The sequence below is a fragment of the Triticum urartu genome, chromosome 6A (genome assembly GCF_056163025.1).
Source record: "Triticum urartu cultivar PI428250 chromosome 6A, HENAU_Tu73, whole genome shotgun sequence".
Classification (NCBI taxonomy): domain Eukaryota; kingdom Viridiplantae; phylum Streptophyta; class Magnoliopsida; order Poales; family Poaceae; genus Triticum; species Triticum urartu.
In genome coordinates, this window is record NC_141878.1 from 76,725,204 (window position 1) to 76,748,076 (window position 22,873).

Consider the following 22,873-nt stretch of genomic DNA (forward strand, 5'->3'; position numbering starts at 1 on the left):
CGAGCAAGAACTCAATACAAACCACAAAGCAGGAGTAGGGTTTTACGCATCCGTGCGGCCCAAACCTGGGTAAACCGCTCGTGTGTTTCGCCTCGATCCGCTCTTCGTGCGACCCTCGCCCCCGCCGAACCGATAGGGACTCGGTCCGCCGGTCCCATAGGTGTTGGTGGATCAGTCCCCCCGACACGCACTGGTTTATAAACCCCCGTGCAGTAGCTCTCTTGAGCTCCTCTCCAAAGCAGGCCTACTGGGCCTACATGTTCTGTGCTGCCCTGTTAGCCTACTGGGCCTTTGCGGGCCTGCATCCTGGCCCAACAACAGGTTGGGTTTCTAGTCGTATGCAGGCCGCTCTGGCCTAGTAGGCGGGCTTTTTTTATTTTTTTGCTTTATTTATTTTTGAGATGTTTTTTTGTGTATTTAGAGTTTCTTTGTGAATATTTTTGCTTTAGGTACAAAAAATTACAAACTTTCTGTTAGTGCCCGTAGTTTTCAAATTTGAATAGTTTAAATTATCAATTATTTGAAATTAGTGTGAATCACTAGTTTGTGAATAACTTAACTTTAAAAATCAGTAAAGGCATGAAAGAATTTGTTTGCACATAAAATTTCTTCGCGTTTCAAATGACAAAACACATAATTAACTACCCTAACTATTACAGAGATTCCCTTCTGGGTGTGAAACACAGAAGAAAGTGATGATAGTGAAGCCGATCACATCCCAGATCTTTGGGTGTGAAACTTTTTCTTCGCGTGTGTGCCTTTGCGCCATACCCATGGAAAATCATCATCATTTAACGGGATGCTCGGGTCCATATTCACTGTGAATGGAGCAATTTCATCAAACTTTTCATAATCTTCTAACTTGTCTGTCTTGTCATCCACTCCCACGATGTTTCTCTTCCCAGAAAGAACTATGTGCCACTTTGGCTCATCGTACGATGCATTCGCTTCCTTATATTTTCTTTTTTTGGCTTGGTAGACATGTCCTTCACATAGAAAACCTGTGCCACATCATTGGCTAGGACGAATGGTTCGTCTGCATACGCAAGATTGTTGAGATCCACGGTTGTCATTCCGTACTGCGGGTCTTCCGTTACCCCGCCTCGTGTCATATTGACCCATTTGCACCGAAACAAAGGGACCTTCAAACCACGTCGATAGTCAAGTTCCCATATGTCCTGTATATAACCATAATATGTTTCCTTTCCCGTCTTGGTTTCTGCATCAAAGCGGACACCACTGTTTTGGTTGGTTCTCTTCTTATCTTGGGCGATCGTGTAAAATGTATTACCATTTATCTTGTACCCTTTGAATTCATTATATTCGAAGATGGTAACTGGGACAACAAGTACAGGTCATCTTCAATAGAGGTGTCATGCATGGTACGTGTCTGCAACCAGCTGGCGAAACTCCTTGTTTGTTCACGTGTAATCCAGTCATCAGACCGCTCCGGGTGTTTGGAGCGTAGCAAATTCTTGTGTTCATCCATATACGGAACCACCAAGGCGGAATTCTTTAGAACTGTGTAGTGTGCTTCAGTGAGAGAATGTCCGTCCATACATATTATTTGTTCCCCTCCTAGCGTGCCTTTTCCATCCAGTCTGCCCTTATGCCGCGATTCAGGAACACCAATCGGCTTAAGGTCAGGAATAAAGTCAATACAAAACTCAATGACCTCCTCATTTTGACGGCTCTTGGAGATGCTTCCTTCTGGCCTAGCACGGTTATGCACATATTTCTTTAAGACTCCCATGAACCTCTCAAAGGGGAACATATTGTGTAGAAATACATGACCCAAAATGTTAATCTCTTCGCATAGGTGAACTAGGACGTGCATGATGTTGAAGAAGGATGGTGGGAACACCAACTCGAAACTGACAAGACATTCCACCAAATCATTCTTTAACCTTGGTATGATTTCTGGATCGATTACCTTCTGAGAGATTGCATTGAGAAATGCACATAGCTTCACAATGGCTAATCGAACGTTTTTCGGTAGAAGCCCCCTCAATGCAACCGGAAGCAGTTGCGTCATAATCACGTGGCAGTCATGAGACTTTAGGTTCTGGAACTTTTTCTTTGCCATGTTTATTATTCCCTTTATATTCGACGAGAAGCCAGACAGTACCTTAATACTGAGTAGGCATTCAAAGAAGATTTCCTTATCTTCTTTGGTAAGAGCGTAGCTTGCATGACCCTGATGTATGTCGTCTTTTCCGTGCATACGTTGCTGGTCCTCATGTGCCTCAGGTGTATCTTTTGTCTTCCCATACCCGCCCAAGAAGCTAAGCAGGGTCACACAAAGATTCTTCGTCATGTGCATCACGTCGATTGCGGAGCGGACCTCTAGGTCTTTCCAATAGGGCAGGTCCCAAAATATAGATTTCTTCTTCCACATGGGTGCGCGTCCGTCAGCGTCATTCGGAACAGATTGTCCACCAGGACCCTTTCCATAGACCCCCTTCAAATCCTTGACCATATTATGTACATCAGCACCAGTACGGTGGCGAGGCTTCGTCCCGTGATCCGCCTCACCTTTGAAATGCTTGCCTTTCTTTCTTACGGGATGCCTGCTCGGAAGAAATCGACAATGCCCCAGGTACACATTCTTCTTACAATTAGCCAAATATATATTGTCGATATCGTCCAAACAGTGCGTGCATGCGCGGTATCCCTCGTTTGTCTGTCCTGAAAGGTTACTGAGAGCAGGCCAATCATTGATGGTCACGAACAGCAACGCCTTTAGGTCAAGTTCTTCCCCCATGTGCTCATCCCACACACGTACACCTGTTCCATTCCACAGTTCTAAGAGTTCTTCAACTAATGGCCTTAGGTACACATCAATGTCGTTGCCGGGTTGCTTAGGGCCTTGGATGAGCACTGGCATCATAATGAATTTCCGCTTCATGCACAACCCAGGAGGAAGGTTATACAAACATAGAGTCACAGGCCAGGTGCTATGGTTGCTGCTCTGCTCCCCAAAAGGATTAATGCCATCTGCGCTTAGACCAAACCATACGCTCCTTGCGTCATCTACAAACTCCTTCCCGTACTTTATTTCGATTTTTCTCCACTGCGACCCGTCAGCGGGTACTCTCAACTTTCCGTCTTTCTTACGGTCTTCTCTATGCCATCGCATCGCCTTGGCATGCTCTTTGTTTTGGAACAAATGTTTCAACCATGGTATTATAGGAGCATACCACATCACCTTGGCAGGAATCTTCTTCATGGGGCGCTCGCCCTCGACATCACCTGGGTCATCGCGGCTGATCTTATAGCGCAATGCACCACATACCGGGCAAGCGTTCAAATCCTCGTACTCACCGCGGTAGAGGATGCAATCATTAGGGCATGCATGTATCTTCGGCACCTCTAACCCTAGTGGGTAGACAGCCTTCTTTGCTTTGTACGTACTCTCGGGCAATTCGTTGTCCTTTAGAAGCATATCCTTTATCATTACCAGCAACTTTCCAAATCCCTTGTCAGATACACTATTCTCTGCCTTCCATTGCAACAATTCCAGTGTGGTGCCCAGCTTTTTCTTGTCACCTACGCAATTCGGGTACAACAATTTTTTGTGATCCTCTAACATGCGCTGCAACTTCTTCTTCTCCAAATCACTTGCGCAGTTTCTCTTTGCATCGGCAATGGCCTGACCTAGATCATCAACGGGCTCATCTGATGCCTCTTCTTCAGCTTCTTCCTGCATTGCCGGCTCAGCTTCTTCCCGCATTACCGGCTCAGCTTCTTCCCCATTGTTGTATCATCGTATTCAGGGAACCCATGGCCAGGATAGCTGTCGTCGTCCTCTTCTTCTTCATTGTCTTCCATCATAACCCCTCTTTCTCCGTGCTTGGTCCAAACATTGTAGTGGGGCATGAAACCGGACTTAAATAGGTGGACGTGAATGGTTCTTGACGTAGAGTAATTGTGCCCATTCTTACAGCTAGCACATGGACAAGGCATAAAAACAACCGCCCGCTTGTTTGCCTCAGCCACAAGCAGAAAAGTATGCATGCCCTCAACGAACTAGGGAGAGAATCGGTCATCGTACATCCATTGCCGGCTCATCTTCATTACACAACACCGAATAGACCACATTAATACAAGTTCATACATAAAGTTCATACAACACTTAAATGCAACAAACAAATAACTCTCTAGCTAAAGCATTTAAATGCAACAACAAATGCGATCAAGATCGCAACTAAGGTAACAATGGATCCAACAGCATAATAATACCAAGCCTCACTATCGATGGCATATTTTCTAATCTTTCTAATCTTCAAGCGCATTTTCTCCATCTTGATCTTGTGATCATCGACGACATCGGCAACATGCAACTCCAATTCCATCTTCTCCCTCTCAATTCTTTTCAATTTTTCTTTCAAGTACTCGTTTTCTCTTTCAACTAAATTTAACCTCTCGACAATAGGGTCGGTTGGAATTTCCGATTCACATATCTCCTAGAAAAAAATTCTATGTCAACTTGATGGGCATAATTTGTCGTAAACACGAAATGCAACTAGTTTTAAAAGAGAATATATATACCACATCCGAATCATAACAAGGACGAGGGCCGACGGGGACGGATATCAAAACCATGGCACTATATGTATAACAAACAACGAACGGGTGAGATAATTATACGAGTAACTATATATCCAAATCACACAAACATCAATTTTTATATAAAATTTCATGAACAAGAGGCTCACCACAAGGTGGTGCCGGCGATGGGACGGTGCGGGCGATCGACGGTGGTTACGATGGAGATTTAGAAGGCACTAAGTAAACCACACCTACATATCCAAACTAAGTGTTATTTTTGACCTCAAATTGCATATAAATCAAATACTGGTACATATATATATATATCCTCCCAAATTACTAAACTCACAAATTAATCACTATATAAAGCATTGCAAGAGCTAATCTAGCAATGAGAGATGAAAGGACAAAGTTGCTAACCTTTTTGATCATTTGAATGGATGGGGGCCTTCAAATCTTGACAAACTTTGGGCAAAATGTGTGATGAGCTCGAGAGGAAGAGGGGAAGAACAGAGAGAGGAGAGGGGAAAGGGGTAGAATAGAGCGAGCTCGGGTGGACGAAGGGTTTATGTAGGACGACCTTTAGTACCGGTTCGTGCCAAGAACCGGTACTAAAGGGGCTAGAGGGGCCCCAGTCTGACAACATCCTGCCACCACTCTCATTAGTACCGGTTCGTGGCACGAACCGGTGCTAAAGGTTCGCCACGAACCGGTACTAATGAAAGCGGCCCGGCTAGCCGTTGGAACCGGCACTAATGTATACATTAGTGCCGGCTCAAATACAAACCGGCACTAATGTGCTTCACGTTTGACCCTTTTCTACTAGTGGACAAGGAGTACCTACAGTATCTGGCCAGTCTTTTTGATTCCATACAACCTTCCTCCTTGGATGTGCATGAAGCAGCCTAATTTCATCCTTTCTTTGCTGATTCCTAGCCCTAAGGCACCTGGTGGCGATATGGATGTCTACCTTGAGCCTTTAGTAGACGATCTAGTAGATATGTACTACCATGGTGTAAATACATTTGATGCTTCTAAGTCTGAAATATTTGATCTTCGTGCTGCCATCCTTTGCACCATACACAATTTTCCAGGTTTAGGCTACAGTCATGGGTGTGCTACCCAAGGTGAGGTAGCTTGTCCTGAGTGCCATTCACTCACTTGTTCTCTACAATTAAAGAAGGGCAGAAAATATTGTTATATGGGACATCATAGGTTCTTATCATCCAACCATAAGTTTAGGTCAGATGAAAAGTTATTTGATGGCAAGTCAGAGCATGGGACTGCACCTATACCTCTTATCGGTGAGGAAATTGATGATTTGACAGCAAATCTTGAAACATCCTTTGGAAAAGATCCAGCTGCTAGGAAAACAGCAAAGAGAAAACGCAAAGAAGGCGAATCGCCTCCCCTTTATAAAAGAAGATCTGTGTGGTTTAAGTTTCCCTATTGGAAAGATCTGATGTTGCGTCACAATTTTGATGTTATGCATATAGAAAAAAATGTATGTGATAACATAGTTAACACACTTCTGGGCCTTGAGGGAAAATCAAAGGATAACGCAAATTCTCGCCTAGACATCCAAGCTTTGGGTATTATGGGGGACCTTCATCCTGTTGAAGTAGAAGAGGGTAAATTGTATATACCTCCAGCACAATATACTTTGACACCTGAGCAGATGAAACATTTTCTCCAAGTCCTGATGGGAGTAAAGTTTCTAGAAGGCTTTGCAGCTGATATACGACGTTATATCCACGTTGCCGAGAAGAAGATTTTTGGACTTAAGAGCCATGATAATCACAATCTATTGCAACACCTACTTCCTCTTGCGATTCGAAAAATACTGCCAACAAGAGTATGTGCTGCATTGACTCGTGTTAGTAACTTCTTCAAGAAGATTTGCTCTCCTGTTATCCGCATCAGTGATATGCAAGTCCTAGAGGCTGAAATAGCTGAGACCTTAAGCATACTTGAAACTATATTCCTGCCAAGTTTTTTTGATGTCATGGTCCACTTGATGGGGCATCTGCATGCCCAAGTTAGAATTGGTGGTCCAGTACACTTTCGAAGCATGTGGTCGGTAGAAAGGTGATCTTCTAAACAAAACCTAATAGCAACATTTTTACAAATGAATTTTGCAAACAGGCTTACAATCTGTAGTATGTAGGTATTTGGGGCACTGCAAAGGACATGTTCGCACTAGAAGCCATCCCGAAGGATCAATCGCCGAGGGTTACTTGTTTGATCAAAGCCTTACATATTGTTCTCGCTATCTAAAAGGGTGTGAGACTAGGTTCACCCGGCAAGATAATAATGTTGAGGTCCTGAATAATGAAACCTCCAGTCCCAATCCATACTTCTGCCACAAGGGGCAAGGTTTGGGTAGCATTGTATCATTATCGACCAATTCTTGGATCCAAGCACATAGATATGTCTTGTTCAACCACAATGAAATAGAACCTTATGTGAAGTAAGCTTCCCACGCTGTAGTAATATTATCTCTTCCTTTCTTATCTTTCTTACAATAGTTAATTTGATACATAATTATAGGAAGCACCGCGAGCACCTATCCTCAATTGGTCTTCACAATGAAAAAGCAATCAATACTATGCAACATGAGAAGTTTCATGAGTGGTTTCGACAACATGTAAGTAGGGCATGACTTGACCTATTGTGCTCGACATTAATCATGTTGACCTGTTGTAACTAACAACAATTCTATATTCAGGTGTTGGCATTAGTTGAAAGAGGTGTAGAAGTATCAGAAGAAATGCAAATTTTAGCCCAAGAGCCTTTCACGATTGCTAGAAAATTTAACAGCTATACTACTAATGGGTTCAATTTCCATACACACTCAAGTGATGATGGTAGACCTATTCAAAATAGTGGAGTAGCTATAGCTGCACAAAATTTAGGAGGAGTAGAGATATATTATGGCATTATTAGGGAGATAGTTGAGCTAAACTACCGCCAAAAAGGATATATGGTGTTATTTCGATGTGATTGGGTTGACAATCGTGAACAAGAAAAATGGGTAAAAACCGATCAGTTTGGGGTTACAACTGTTAACTTCAACCATTTATTTAGTAGCGGTGATAAGTTATCAGATGAACCTTTCATCTTAGCATCACAAGCCACACAAGTTTTCTATGTTCCAGAGGTTGATAATGAAGGTTGGTGTGCAGTTGTCCAGAACAATAAGCCACATGGCATGTACTCTATGGCCGCTATGGATGAAGAAGATATGGATGATGATGAAAATGTAGTTCTTGAAAATGCTAATAAGGGGTTTTTAATTGATCTACACACGGATGTGGATCCTGTCATTAATTATACCAAATTTTCTCATGTAAGGACTGATATAGATGGAATAATTGCTGCTGCACCAAAGAGGAAGTAAGTGTGATAATGATTTTCTGCATTTTATTTGGTAGTTGTGTAAAATTTGGTTGTGATGTTAGTTCAAATACTTGATTGTTGTATAGACTACTATCTCATTTGTAAACACTTACAGGAGCAGGAGCAAAAATGGCAATCGCAGCAAGAAGCGCAGAAAGAATCCCTGAATATGAACTCGAAAAGAACAAAAATGTAGTTGAAGTACTTAGAAAACAAAACTAGAACATGAAGAGAACTTTGAATCTGAAAGGTCTAGCAGATGCATAGGAGTCAGAAGGCTTGCCTGCTCCCCGAAAGAAAAAGGTATTGCTTTGAGTAATACATATGTTTGCACATGCAGAATGACATGTTTGCATGCTATGAAAAGCTGAACATTGATATGGCTATCCCATTTAGAATAGTTAACACTTATTTATGTTGTAATTGTAGAGAAAAAATCAAACTCCTGTTTCACAAACTCAAGCTCATGAACGACAATTGCGGTCTACTTCAAGATTAACTACTGAAATAATAACCGAACCTGAGGTTGTAGTGAATGAACCTGAAGGTATGCTTCTTAACTTTGATATGTGTACTTTGTATTGCTTAGAAGCTAGTTTGTGCATTCTTTGTGAACCTTGCAATTGAATGATAATGCACTTACAGTACTAAACATGTTTTCTGCATTTGTTGTGTATAAGGCCAGGAAAGGGAGGTCAGGAAAGTTACTGCTATGAAAAGCATATGGGGAAGGCAAAACAAGACTAAACTCAAGTTGGAAATAAATGAGTATGGCCAGCATTGTGGTAAATCTGCTACACGGTTTGCTAACTTTGTTGGAACAAAAATAAGAACCAAGGGTTTTCCGGTTGAATTGATGATTGGAGGAAGGTTGATCTATCAAGAAAACTTGCTTTATGGGCCGAGGCAAAGGTAATGCGTTTATGTACTGCTCTTATGTCCTGGATGCTATCTTACTATTATGATTATGAGTGACTAGCGATTTAGTATATGTCGTATTGTTCTCTAATGGCTTTTTTGAATGCCTATTTTTTAGTTGGTTTGGGAATTAGACCAACGAGTTTTCCAATGGTATATGAAAACAGCACAAATTAAATGGAAAGACTTCAAATCAGACCTAAAGAGGGAATATTATGATGAATCATATACGTATGATGAACTTATAGCATCATGTGATGCTAGAGTTCATCCTGGCCAATGGAAGTTGCTTGTTGCATTTTGGTTAACTCCAAAAGCTAAGGTGTGCTCTTTGTTAGGTTGGTATTGACATATGATTCTACTTGTTTGACATGATTTATGACACCATTTGGTAGGCTCGCTCAATAAGAGGCAAAAAAATCGAGCAAATTATAATCAAAATCACACATCTGGAAGTAAGAGTTTTGCTTGGGTTGACACTGAAATGGTATGCAACCATGCAATCTTTGTTGTAAACTTGGATGTTTATACATTTTGAAATTGTTTTAATCCTTTTATTACTTGACATAGACCGAGGTGCTCAATCGTCGCCCGCATAGACATGAACTGTTTATTGAGACACATACACATCAAATTAGTGGACTTCCTCAAAAAGGGTCTGCATTAAGAATTGTAAGTTCAGATTCGCTTTAAGTTTTCAATGCCTTTCATATTTTTGTTTATGTAGTAAATACTAGGAACACATAACATATTTCTGAAATTTACAGAAAGAACTTCAAGATGAAGCAGAAAAGCACCCTAAATTAGTGGACAATGGTATTAAGGATGGTGATTTGTTTGCATTTGTTTGTGGAAAAGAAAAAATGGATATGTTCGTGCTATCGGATTGGGTCCAACTCCATCTGAACTAGAGTTGCCTAGAACCCAGCAGTATAAATCTACAAAGCTTCAAATGGCAATGGAGGTGTGTCGTGTATCTGACCAAAAAGTGGAACATCTGCAAGAACAAATGGATGACATGAAGAAGAAAATGACACAAATGGATGACATGAAGAAGCAAATGGCTGAGATGAGGGAACTTCTTTTGTCTTCACAAGGGCAACGAGATCAACCCAACAGCACACCTTCTGCAACAGCACAACAGGTAACACGATAGTTCTACTATATTGTATCTTTGTAATAGTGGAACATGTAGTGCTATGATTTCTTTATAGTTTATTATATTTAGTAACATCTATAATGCTTGATTTTGATGTAGAACATAAGGACAAGAGAATCTAGTAATAATATTCTGGAGGACGTGGCTGAGTCAAATGCTATTGGAATTGGAAGAAGAGTTGTTAATGTAGAGAAACCTGACAAGCAACAAGGGGTAAACCTTTCTTTCCTACATAGAAGATGTTATGCCCTCCTTTTGACTATAATGCTATGCTATGATTCAAATTCATTTGAATTTAATGCTATGATACAACTTGAATGAAAATTCATTTGACTTAAGTCTGAATGATAATTCATTTAACTAGATCTTGTCAATATGATGCTTTATTAACTTAAGTTTTTCTGCTTAGGATTCCTATGCTTTTCTACACAATAATATGTATTTGTACACTTGAACTTGCTTCTTTAAAATGAAAGTATGTTCTGAATTACAATTTTTCACTATAGGGTGGAAGAGATGTGATACTATATAGCATAACTAGACCCTTAAGTGTCGTTGTTGCCAAAGGAACAATTCAAACAACCAATCCAAAGGCTATCGTGGGGGTGTGCCTCTAGGTTCTCAATTTGTTGAAATTGCCGTCTATTCGGTGTTCAAAAGGGAAACTCAGTTGCCTCGTCCATATGGAGATGTGCTTGCCATGGCAGATGCTAAGGGTAAATCAATTGCATGGCCATCTGCTATGGTAAGAATCTAGAGCACTTAATTTCTTTTTCTTTTCCGCTAATTGGTCACCTATTGGCCATGGGAGATGCTAAGTAATGATTATTGTTGTAGATCAAATATGCATAGAAGGCAGGCAATGTTCCACGAGGTGCAGGTACTATGACATACTCCATACTTCAAGTTTACTATGATCCATTATTTTCCTTTTATTCTATGATTGTTGTGCCATCAGTAGCTTTTTATGTGATGTGATGAAATTGTTGTGATTGGAAATAGTGGAATGCTTGTTGAATGCGAGAACCATCTGTTTATTGCTGGGACAAATCCATAGCGTGTTTTCGCCTATCTAATTCCTGTTAGCACTTCACTAGCTACTATTATGTTCTTTGCATTCTATTCTTTTTTACTGCCTTTTTTTAATTGTAAACCTGAGTGAGATATTGATTGTTTGCATTTGTGGGTTTCATAATTTATTGGATCACTTTGCTGAGTGTGAAAGACTGGCCAGAACAACTTGTAGCCAGAGGTGTCCTATATTACATTCAAACACAGGAGTAGTGTGCAGAATTATGCACTGTTTTATTCTCAATGTAAATGTCCTAGAACAAATTTGTCATGGTTTTTTATTCTCAATGTGCCCTGGTGATCTCTTCTCAATGTACTATGCTTGCTATGAAACTTCCATGTGAATAATTTCTAAATCCTATCTGTAATTTATTAAGGAGAATAAAACCATGCATAATCTGTTCCTGCCAATCTTTATTTGAACTTTGAACATTTTTGGGGTTGAATGCTCACTTATTTGAGAAATTTTTATGGATTTCAGGTACTTAGCCACCTAGCGCATGGATATGATGACTTGGAGTGTCATGGAACATTTGGCTGTTTGCAGTATTTTGGACCGGCTAACTTCAACCATGCCATGAATCTTCTGTGTGTTATTTGGTGCTTCAAGTATTTTGGAGTAGAACTTTGTGCTCATGTCGGTGACTTGTGTTCTGGACTAGTGTTTGAACTCTTTTAGACCAGCAAGTAGTGCTCCTATTAATGCGACTTATTTTGTTATGAACCTGGGTCAATATATATGTATGTTATTATGAACCTGGGTCAAACATATGCAGTGCTCATGGATGGGCAAACTATGTTGGTTGTTGTGAACCTGGGTCGATATATATGTATGTTTGTCATCTTGATGCTCTTTTATGGATGAAATTTGAGCATTGTATATGTATATCAAATATTATCATTTTGATGTTGTTTGTGGATGACACTTGAGCACCACATATGTGCCAAATTATTGTTTTGGCTGTACACTTTATATGGATGTTGCATGTTACCTGTACATACCTATCTTCATAGAGTAAGTGTCGAGAAATGTACCTAACTAGCTGTACATAATGAGTGTCGGCCAAGGTATCACTACACCACGACACTGCATCCCCAACAACCAGATTTGTTGGGAATACAGGTTATGCCAACAGACAGTTCGTCGGGAAAGACTATTGCCGACCGACCTTGTCTGTTGGGGAAAGCCCAGACAAGAAAACCCTTTCCCGACCGACATAGATTTCCCGACCGACTTCTTGTTGGTGATGGGGTATCTTTCCCGACCAACATTCTGTTGGGCCTTCCCTAGGCCTTTCCCGACCAACAGTTTGCTGGGGCTACCATGGGCCTTCCCCTACTGACTATCAGACAAGGATTTCTTTCCCAACCAACAATCTTTTGGGATGCCATGGGCCTTTCCCAACCGACTATCTGACAACGTATTCTTTCCCGACCAACATTATGTTGGGCCTGGCATTAGCCTTTCCGACCGATTGTTAGACTGTTTTTTCTGCTGACCATCATCCATTAGCCCTCCCATAGGTGGACTTCGAATTACCAACAGAATATACATCAAGTTACAGTGCATGTCATCCAAAAATATTGAAGCAGATGCAAACAATAACATCATACATTTCATTAATTTTCACATATAAATACATCATCTGTTAGTAACTAATGACCACCCAAGTTTCCCATAAACTAATGAAACTAATTAAGCAGAGTAAACATTATTGTTCATTGCCTAAGAGCAAAAATTCCTCACATTATTTTCTAGAATTTGTCTTAAGAGGCACATCATCTTCCTTGGCTCCTTATAGTGGGCAACTAAATACACATCCTCACAGCCTTCAACCAAGATCCTTGTGTCCTTCTAGTACTTGACATCAAAGCCTTCCTTCTAAATATCATTGGAGAACATCCTCCAGTTTGAAAATCTGCAATTCAAAATCCCTGGTTAATATTTCCGCACGATAACTGGACAACGTGATATTTTCTCTGAAGCTGCCTTTAGTATCATTTCATACCAAAGCAACTAAAGAGAATTCATTATCACTTATGGGGAAATGGGTAGCTTTAGCTCCCCCCTTTTGTGTTTCCTGTAACTTCTTTTGCTATATCCTAGGATACTTGAAAGGAGTAACAAATCTAGCCGAGAAAGCGTTTGCTAAATCAAAGGACAATTCTCTTCAGGACATGGGGGATACCGCTCTTCAGGCCATTCCTGCATAAATGAAAGGAGTAAGAAATAAGATGATTAATAATAGGTAGCAACAAAAGCATTTCTTAAGCAACGAATTTACCCATGGGGATAGGTGGAGCCTTCAATATTTGCAAATCAGTGACATGCTCAAAGTCCTCTGCTATAGGCAAGTCACTTACTATCACAAACAACAATTTAATATCTCCTTCAAACGTTACTTCACCAACAAACCGAGGCTCCAAATCCTAGTAAAAGCCATGGTATGATTAGTAATGTGAAAAATACTCTGAAACAAGAAAAAAATGGTTCAGTAATCAGAAGACAGAAAATTACTTTCACAGACCATCATAATACACCACCAAAAAATTAGCCTGACAAAATCAGTTCGCCTTGACACTGTTAGAAAATGCAGCAGAAAGAAATTCTTATAAAAGACTCACCTCTTGAATGCAAAGAAAGTGACATATTTGAATGTAACTTTGAAGCCAAGATCTGTTTGTGACCTTTGTCCACCATGCTACTACATTTTCCAAATCATTCACTATAAAACAACAGAAAACTAAACTTTATGCCAAGCCTGCTATCAAAAGAAAAAACATGTGTAACCAGTTCATGAAAGTACTTTTTAGAAAATTACAAAACAATAATGAAGCTTAATTAACTGCTGCACATAAAGAACTTTACTGCTTCAAGGGCTTCTCTATTTCCATGAAGCAAAGCAGCATAGATTTTTTAAAAGATATTATTAAACTTATGGCCTAGTTCAAATCTGCACACTACAGCACATAGAGAGAGGGGGAGGGGAGGGAGAAGCCAAGTGAGAGATTGAGAACTTACCGATGTCGTTGCCGCCATAGATAGGCACCTGGTCACTGAAAGTTAGTTGGGGGAGATGGGTGTCAAACAACTAAATTTTAATAAAAAACAACCAAAAGAATTATATCGCTATATAGCTCTCTACATTGACTAGTAACAATCAATGTTGGTCTATCTTCTCTTGTTACTTGGTGATGGTATACACAATATTTTGGTTATTCTCTTCATCTAAACATTGTCTCAGATAATGTAAATAGTTCATAGCTTACATGGTTCAATAGAATTGTGAAACTGATTCATGAATATACTTTTTAGAAAACTCAAACCAATAATGATGCAAGTCAACATAAAAGAACTTTACTGCTTCAACCAGAGGGATAGAAATGAAAGGTAGGCCAGAGTTCTCACAAGAGTTTATCTATGGCATGGTAGATGCCAGTCAAACCAAAACTAACAAGCAACCCTTCACAATAATGAATTACGACAATCTTTCTTATTCTGCATCTCTGGTTCCTTCACTTTAGGTTCTATCTTCTCCTCTGCAGCTTCTTGAATGTCTTTCCAGGGACAAGCTCTACAACGTCATCGTCATCATCCTGGGCAGCACCAATGCTGGCGCCAGCCTCAGCACCAGACATCTACTTCTAGAACTGCTCAGCAAGCCTCCGCTAAAACTTCTCAGAGAACAAATTAGCAATTACATTGCACAAAGTCTAGCCTCTCTAGGTTCCCAATTTTTCAAAACCAGAACAACACTCAAGAGTGTAACCTATGGTGACAAGCAGTGGTGGAGCTTCAAAGAAATTTCAGAAGGGGGAGGGGGAAAGCTACAAAATGATATGATTTTATTTTTGGAATATCAAAGTACGACCACACGTTAGAATTGGTATAAGTATTTTTCCCTTGTACACGGCAGCTTTGCCAACCGTAGGTTATACGGTGAGGATCACCCAGACCCATTTCCTGCAGGAGAAACCACAAATTGTTGACCACCATGAGATATCGATAGCTGTTTAGTTTTGGCGCCAGACCAGTCAGCTAAGAAGACCCTGTCTCGGAATAACCTTACCAGGATGAAAGTACAAAAAAATCGAGGAAAAGGTTATGCCACTACCAGAAGAGCTCAGAGAAGGAATTTTCTTGAGGATCTGAGAAGACCGACACTGTCAAGAATAAGGATGGAGTATATGAGTTTTGATAGAACCATAACCATGCTTCTAAGGGTGGTAGCACCCCAGACCCCGGAGACGATCGATGGATTTTGAGGAGACCCCAAAACCCTAACCTTTTCTTGCTAGCCTCTTCGAATCTCGAGGACGAGATTCATTTAAGGGTGGTAGGTTTGTAACATCCCAAAATTCTAAATTTTGGAATGTTATAATAAATAGATAGATTTGACTGATTGTTTGATTGATTGTCTGAAAGTGAGTGAATTCGAAACTTTTTGAAAGCTAAATGAGAGGGAATAAAAGGACTTTCCCAAACTTTCATATTTGCTTTCTGATCTCCATGAATTCAAATTCATTTCAAATACGAAACCCTTGAGCGAAGATGATATGACTTCTTCCATTTAAATTAAATGAAAGGGTATTTGAAAATAATTGAATTTCATTTGGACATATTTCAATTCAAAAACTTTACGCAACTCAATGATTTTCATGAGGGGAGATAAAATGACTTCCTCAAATTATGAAATATGAGTTGGGAGTTTCAAGGATCAAATTCAAAGTCCTTTTGAAATTATTTTCAATTTGGATTTATTTGAATTTTATTCAAATTATTTTTTCTCCAAAAATAAAATATATGGAAATTAGGGTAACATGATTCCCTACAATAGAAAATTGGAGAAAAATTAATTTGAAATCATTTTTGGTATTTTTAAAATGATTTTAGTTGGATTTTAATAGACCAGTAGCACTCTTTGAATTATTAGAATTTGTGTGTATTTTATTTAATGCTAGAAAAATGTTCATGTCGTAGAAAATCTTTTTCCATTTAATTTGTTTTATTATTTTTTTATTTGTGTGGAAATGTTTAAAAAAAAATTCCCCGACTGGGCCGGCCCAGCTCCTGCCAGGCCGCGGCCCAGCCCAGCTCGCCGTTGCCCCGTCCCCGATCTCCTGCGGGAGACCGACTCCCGCACGGGAGCGCCGCCGCCGGAGTCCGGCCGGACTCCGCGTCCTCCTCGTGCCCCCTCGCCCAAGGAAGGCCTCGGCCTCGTGCCTTTATAAGGGCGGCCCCAGACCCCGCCTCCCTCTCCTCCCCGCCTCTCGCCGCTACAACCGCCGCCATCGCCGGATGCCGGAGCCGCCCGCGCCGCGCCCCTCTGCTGCCTCGCCGCGCGCCGCCTCGCCTCGCTGCCGCCTCTGCTGCCTCGCCGCGCGCCGCCCCGCCTCTGCTGCTCGCCGCCGCCGCCCCGCGCCACCCTGCCCCACCGCGCTCCCCGGAGCTGCCTCGCCTCGCTCGCCGGAGAACACCGCCGCCGCTGGTTTTCCGCCCCGAACCGGTATAAACCGCCCCCGGTCCAGTTTATTTTATACTTTATAGGTTTTCTCTGGTTTTCTTTTAAAACCGGTTTTTGTTAGGTTTATTATTTAAAGAACGTTCGCTGGTTATGTATAGAAAATGAACGTTCGCCTTTTAGTTTTGTTTTCTTTTTCTGTAATTTCGTCCAGGGACCTGGATGTGAATACTTTATTTACAGAATAGTCCCTGTTCTTCAAACAAGCACAACTTCTTACCAGTTTGTCCAAATCCAACGAAACCAACGCCCACTTCTTCGTTACGATCTCCTCTATCCAATAATCCAACTCAAACATGATTTTGAAAAGTTTAAAATTTGAATTAGATCAGATTTGAATTCAAACTTCGTTTGAGCATAACTTGAGTTTCGTAGCTCTGTTTGAGTTGATTCTTTTTGCAAATCGAAGCTCTTGACCTAAACATTCTAATAAGGCCAAATTCACATAATTTTGGTGCTGTTAGAAATTGTTTTATGTTGCAAGAGTTATTTTCTTGGTTTCGATGTTTTCCGAATTGTTTTCTTCGTTCTTCCTGATCTTTTGAGTGATTGCTTATGTGTGGTTACTATTGTTTGCTTACGATAGATTGGCCGGAGTGTGACAAGTAGATCTATCATGAGTTTTGAGTGTGAATCATCTTCATCAACATTGCAGGCAAGTTCACACTTTGATCATACCTTTTCTACAACCCAGTTTTATTGCATTAGATCAATCCTCACACATTGCATGAGTAGGATCTAATTAAACTGTGGGATGGGAAGTAGATGAGGTAGTACCTATTACCTGTTTATTATCAAACCTTTGGGAGTTACTTCTACGTTTGCTCATTATGCCATGCTATGCTAGTAGACGTGGATTGGGTGAGTGATATCCATGACAGATGTGAGATTTATAATTAAGGGTTTATCTAAGGTGGCAACCTAACACACATCTGGGTGGATTGAGGCACCTGGGGTTACCAGGACTTGCCTGTTTTTCTTTGGACCGCCACCCAGGCTCAAAGGGATCATGAGATTATTCATACTAGAAACTTCCGTGTGCGGCCACAAGCCATTATGGGCTCTGGCATAGTCAATTAAGTCGTGCGAACTCTTACGGGTAGACTAGCAGATGTAGGGGAAAGTAGGTGTACCGGTCTACCCACATGTAAGGTGCTAGCGCTTCTGAAAGACTGTGTCTCGGTCATCCGTCTTCTCAAACACCCTGTAGTGCGAGAAACCAAACGGGGGCGATCGAGTCTTGTGGGGAAAAGTGCGCAAACCTCTGCAGAGTGTATAAACTAATCATGATTAGCCGTGTCCCCGGTTATGGACATCTTGAGTATCTAGTACTTGGATATCATGTGAATCTCATCATGTTACTCTAATTAATATTGTTGGGATGCTAATGAGTACTTTTAATTGGGATTGGGAATGCTGTCAACCATTCTCAATGTTCAACAACCACCATGATAGTTAATTAAAATGTATTCCTTTGCAGTAGGGAAAAATTGGCTTTACGCAAAAACCTTATAACCATAGAGCTTTTCCACCAGCCATATATGCATATAGTGATAGCCATTGTTCATCATTTTCTCTATGCTGTGAATTTGCCAGTACATTCAATGTACTGACCCGTTTCGGGCTGCAACGTCTCATGTTGCAGGATCATCTTATGACGAGTAAGTGGTACGTTAGGGTTACGATTTCTACACTCAACTTTGCCGTTGGTGTTGATGGGAATCCACAACCTTGTTGCTTCCGCTATATGGATTAAGGTAATAGTATTTACGTTACTTTATACATGTGATTTACCTCTGTTATAAATCCTTCGAGTACTGTGTGTGTCAGCATACCGATCCAGGGATGACACTTAAGCACAGAGACTTGATCCATTCGGGTTAGGTCGCTACAAATTATGACAACCTGGATCAACAAAATTTGTCATCCATGCTTTATTACTCTGTAAAATATTGAGCAGAAGGTCTACAATAACTAGAACCTAGGAGTCCTTAATATAAATATATTATATATTATATGTTTATATAAATGTTTGTAATAAACAAAGTACATAAAAAATCTATGAATATGTCGGCGAAGGGTGAACACCTAGCTCAATATATGGATTGAAAACACTGGTGGTTAAATTTTCACCAGTGTGCAAAATAGAGCAATAATATATTCCTCTACAACAAGACATAAATCCAACAGTTTGTTTGCTTGTTGTTACCACAACATCAGGTCAATATTAGGTCTATGTGCACAATAATTTCAGGTTTCTATAATTTGCCCTAATTATGTAGTGACATTTTTATGACTGCCAACAAACATCAAAAACCAACAATATAGATCGTGTTCTACTACAAATGAGCTAGTACCCAGAAAAATGATCACTTCTAGTTACTTTTGCCAACTTTAGTCCCAATGGATGAAATTGACTTTTTCTTGTCTGGATCATGTTTCTTGCTAAAAAACTATGAGGTCGCCCCGTGCAAACAACGGAGACATGAAACCACCAATGTTACAACTTACAACAAATAGTTTGATTTCATTTGTTCATAACATTCTGATATTTAAAATATCCGGGAAGCAGGGCATAAATAAGATGCTCTTCAGGTTAAAGTACTGCAACCATCATTAGCATCATATAGTTCTGTCAGATTAATAAACATGAAAAGAAACACAAGCATGTGGTCACATCATTATAAACTAAAAGCTCGAGCTCAAACTAAGCAATTGCAAGCATGTGCAGCCTCACTTTTGCAAATAATTTTCTAATCATGCCTTTCTTATATAGTTACAGAGTAGTGTTTTATTATATGTACTTGCAATTGGGGCTCTTGGGGAACTATCCTGTCGCCTAGATGATTTTCAGGTTGACATATAACCTGATGAAGGAGTGGCGCCTCACCTGCATACATGAAGCCATTAATAAAACAATGAATTGCGACTACGGAACCAACAAAATCTAAGATTTATATCATACCTACATGACCCCAAATTGTAGACATTGGGGCAACAGTTTTTAGAGCCAATGGATCCATATAGCTACCAGATATTTCACACCTATTCAATTCAAAATCCTAGCAGATATGAATCGCATGTCAATGGGGCGTGCCGTACAGTCAAGCATCATGGTAGCAAGTCATGGGGCCATAGTTTTTTTCTCAAATCACATAGTAAACGTAGAAATAGCTTCCAAATCCACACATAATATAAACCTGCACATGTGAAAGGAAAAGTTACGGACTTATACTGGAAAATTTCTTCGACCAGTCCATCCAGCAGGTCGATTTCTGGAGATAAAGTCGTTGTCTCACAGGGAAATACCTAACAGCAGAGGTAGCAAAATCCATGCCTTTAGAGGGACTATAACCGGCCCACAGTCCTAATCAGATCTGGCAAGGGGCATATCGGAGCATACCTTCTTGGCCGGCGGCACATAGGGGCGATGGCTGAGCTTGGGCGCAGAAGAAAAGGGCAGCCGTCGGCAGGGTGTGGACGGCAACGGCAAGACCACCTGTGCATATAGGGTGGTGCGGTGAGCGATGGGGGAGGGGGATAAGCAGGATAGAAGAGAGCACCTGGAGGCGGAGGGTGCTCGAGCGCATAGCAACACGGAGAGAACCTCATGACGGAGGCTGCTCGAGCCCGTGGCGGCGGTGAGAGCTTCTGCAGGTGGAGGCCGAGCGAGCGCAGCGGAGAGAGAGCTCGAGCCTAGCTGCGGCGGTGTGGAGTGGGCTCAGTGGTGCGCAGGCTGAAGTAAGTGAGGGGGATGGGGAGGGGGTTGTGTCCTCGCCGGCTGGAGAGCACACAGCCGGCCATAGAGAGTAGCGTCGGCGGCGGACAGAGAGCTCGAGCATGGCGGCGGCGGATGTAGAAATTGGGTGGGGGTTGAGGGATTTGGGGATTTAGGAGCGAAAGGGGAAAAAGAGAGGGAGTTTTCAGTGGGCTGGGCTAATTTTGGCGCTAACTTTTTCTGTTCCCGCGTGCGCGACTGGTTGGCCCAATTAGCTGCCAACAGTCGGTCGGCATTAATCCCCGACCCATAGTCTGATGGAAGTCCTCGTATTCCCGACCGATCACTTGACATTAAATATATGAGCATTCCCGACCGACCCTCAGTTGCTACGCATATGCATTACCGACCAACAGTCTGATACAACTGTTCTCAACCAACGATCCGATGGTATTAGAGACTTTTCCCAATAGTCATTGGTAGGGAAATCTGGTGCGTGGTGTAGTGTATGTACATACATTGACATATTAAGTGTCAGCCAAGGTATGTACCTACTTGGACAGATTAAGTCTCGGCAAAAGCATATACCTAGAAGGACAATCTATGTGTCGATAAAAGTAGGGTGTATGCCCACAAAAGAACTGTCGGGGTAGATAGGGTGTACGCCCACAAACCAACTGTCGGGATAGGTAGGGTGTATGACCGCAGGAAATGTGTCGGCGTAGGTAGGGTGTATGCCAACTGAACTTGTGTCAGGAAGTAATCAACTGTCGGCAATACCTTTGCCAACAGCAAGTCCTCCGACTGTTTTATCTTTTGTCGGCGTAGCTATTAGCTACAATTTATGTGTCGGCAAAGGTACCCTATGCCAACAGATAGGTGTGTCACCAAATCTTGACCGTGGTGTAGTGACCGCCGGAGGCATTCATATAGAGTAATACTTTGTTTTAGTATCGAGTTGTAATCATTGAGTTGTAAATAAATAGAAGTGTGATGATCATCATTCAATAGAGCATTGTCCCAAAAAAGGGGAAGTCCAAAGAAAAAAAAGAAGGCCCAAAAAAATAAATAAATAAAAAAGGGGCAATGCTACTATCCTTTTTTTCCACACTTGAGCTTCAAAGTAGCACCATGACATAGCGAGTCTCATATATTGTGCTTCAATGTAGCACCATGTTCTTTATATAGAGAGTCTCATATGTTGTCACTTTCATATACTAGTGGGAATTTTACTTTATAGAACTTGGCTTGTATATTCCAATGATGGGCTTCCTCAAATTTCCCTAGGTCTTCGTGAGCAAGCAAGTTAGATGCACACCCACTAGTTTCTTTTGTTGAGCTCTCATACATTTATAGCTCTAGTGCATCCGTTGCATGGCAATCCCTACTCACTCACATTGATATCTATTGATGGGCATCTCCATAGCCCGTTGATACGCCTAGTCGATGTGAGACTATCTTCTCCTTTTTGTCTTCTCCACAACCACCATTCTATTCCACCTATAGTGCTATATCCATGGCTCACGCTCATGTATTGCGTTATGATTGAAAAACTTTTGAAAAAGTTAGAGTATGAAACAATTGCTTGGCTTGTCATCGGGGTTGTGCATGATTTAAATACTTTGTGTGGGGAAGATGGAGCATAGCCAGACTATATGATTTTGTAGGGATAACTTTCTTTGGCCATGTTATTTTGAGAAGACATAATTGCTTTGTTAGTATGCTTGAAGTATTATTATTTTCTATGTCAATATAAACTTTTGTCTTGAATCTTTCTAATCTGAATATTCATACCAAAATTAAGAAGATTTACATTGAAATTATGCCAACTAGCACTCCGCATCAAATATTCTCTTTTTATCATTTACCTACTCGAGGACGAGCAGGAATTAAGCTTGGGGATGCCTGATACGTCTCCAACATATCTATAATTTTTGATTGCTCCATGCTATATTATCTACTTTTTTGGACTATATTGGGATTTATTTTCCACTTTTATATTATTTTTGGGACTAACCTATTAACCGGAGGCCCAGCCCAGAATTGCTGTTTTTTTTGCCTATTTCAGTGTTCCGGATAAACAGAATATCAAACAGAGTCCAAACGGAATAAAATCTTCGGAAACATGATTTTCTCAACGTGATCCAGGAGACTTGGACCCTACTGCAAGGGATCAAAGAGGTGGTCACGAGGGTGGGGGGCACCCCCCCCCTAGGGCGCGCCCACCTGCCTCGTGGGCCCCTCAATGCTCCACCGACGTACTCCTTCCTCCTATATCTACGAGTTAATTGCACAGGAGTACCACAATTTGGGCATCACATGCAGATTGGTACCATGATTGCTAATTTTTGCGTGTCAGTACCAACATTGGTGTAAGTTTTTGCAAATTAGGCTAAAACGCGTATTTATACGTATTGACGCCCGATCTGACAGCTCGGGCCCACCCGTTAGGTGCCGCGCTGGCCAATCGGCGCGTGCCCGCGTGCTGACTAGGACGAGCCGGTGCGCTGCTGCTCTCCAACCTGGTCCGGTCGC

The 22,873-nt window shown here is 41.2% G+C and overlaps 1 protein-coding gene across 1 annotated transcript; it reads left to right on the top strand.

The window, feature by feature from the left end:
* The first annotated feature begins 5,509 nt into the window (after positions 1-5,509).
* On the top strand, positions 5,510-8,117 carry LOC147964048 (uncharacterized). The gene is made up of 5 exons (XM_087529808.1): positions 5,510-6,639; positions 6,719-7,021; positions 7,102-7,202; positions 7,293-7,947; positions 8,066-8,117. The coding sequence occupies exons 1-5, from the start codon at positions 5,510-5,512 to the stop codon at positions 8,115-8,117; spliced, it is 2,241 nt and encodes a 746-aa protein (XP_087385934.1).
* Positions 8,118-22,873: the final 14,756 nt, after the last annotated feature.

Excerpts from the sequence above, each read along its gene's own strand:
- LOC147964048 (XM_087529808.1), top strand. The coding sequence starts at position 5,510 with ATGGATGTCTACCTTGAGCCTTTAGTAGACGATCTAGTAGATATGTAC. Across the intron at positions 6,640-6,718 it reads AGCATGTGGTCGGTAGAAAG|GTATTTGGGGCACTGCAAAG; the intron begins GTGATCTTCTAA and ends TGTAGTATGTAG. Across the intron at positions 7,022-7,101 it reads GAAATAGAACCTTATGTGAA|GAAGCACCGCGAGCACCTAT; the intron begins GTAAGCTTCCCA and ends ACATAATTATAG.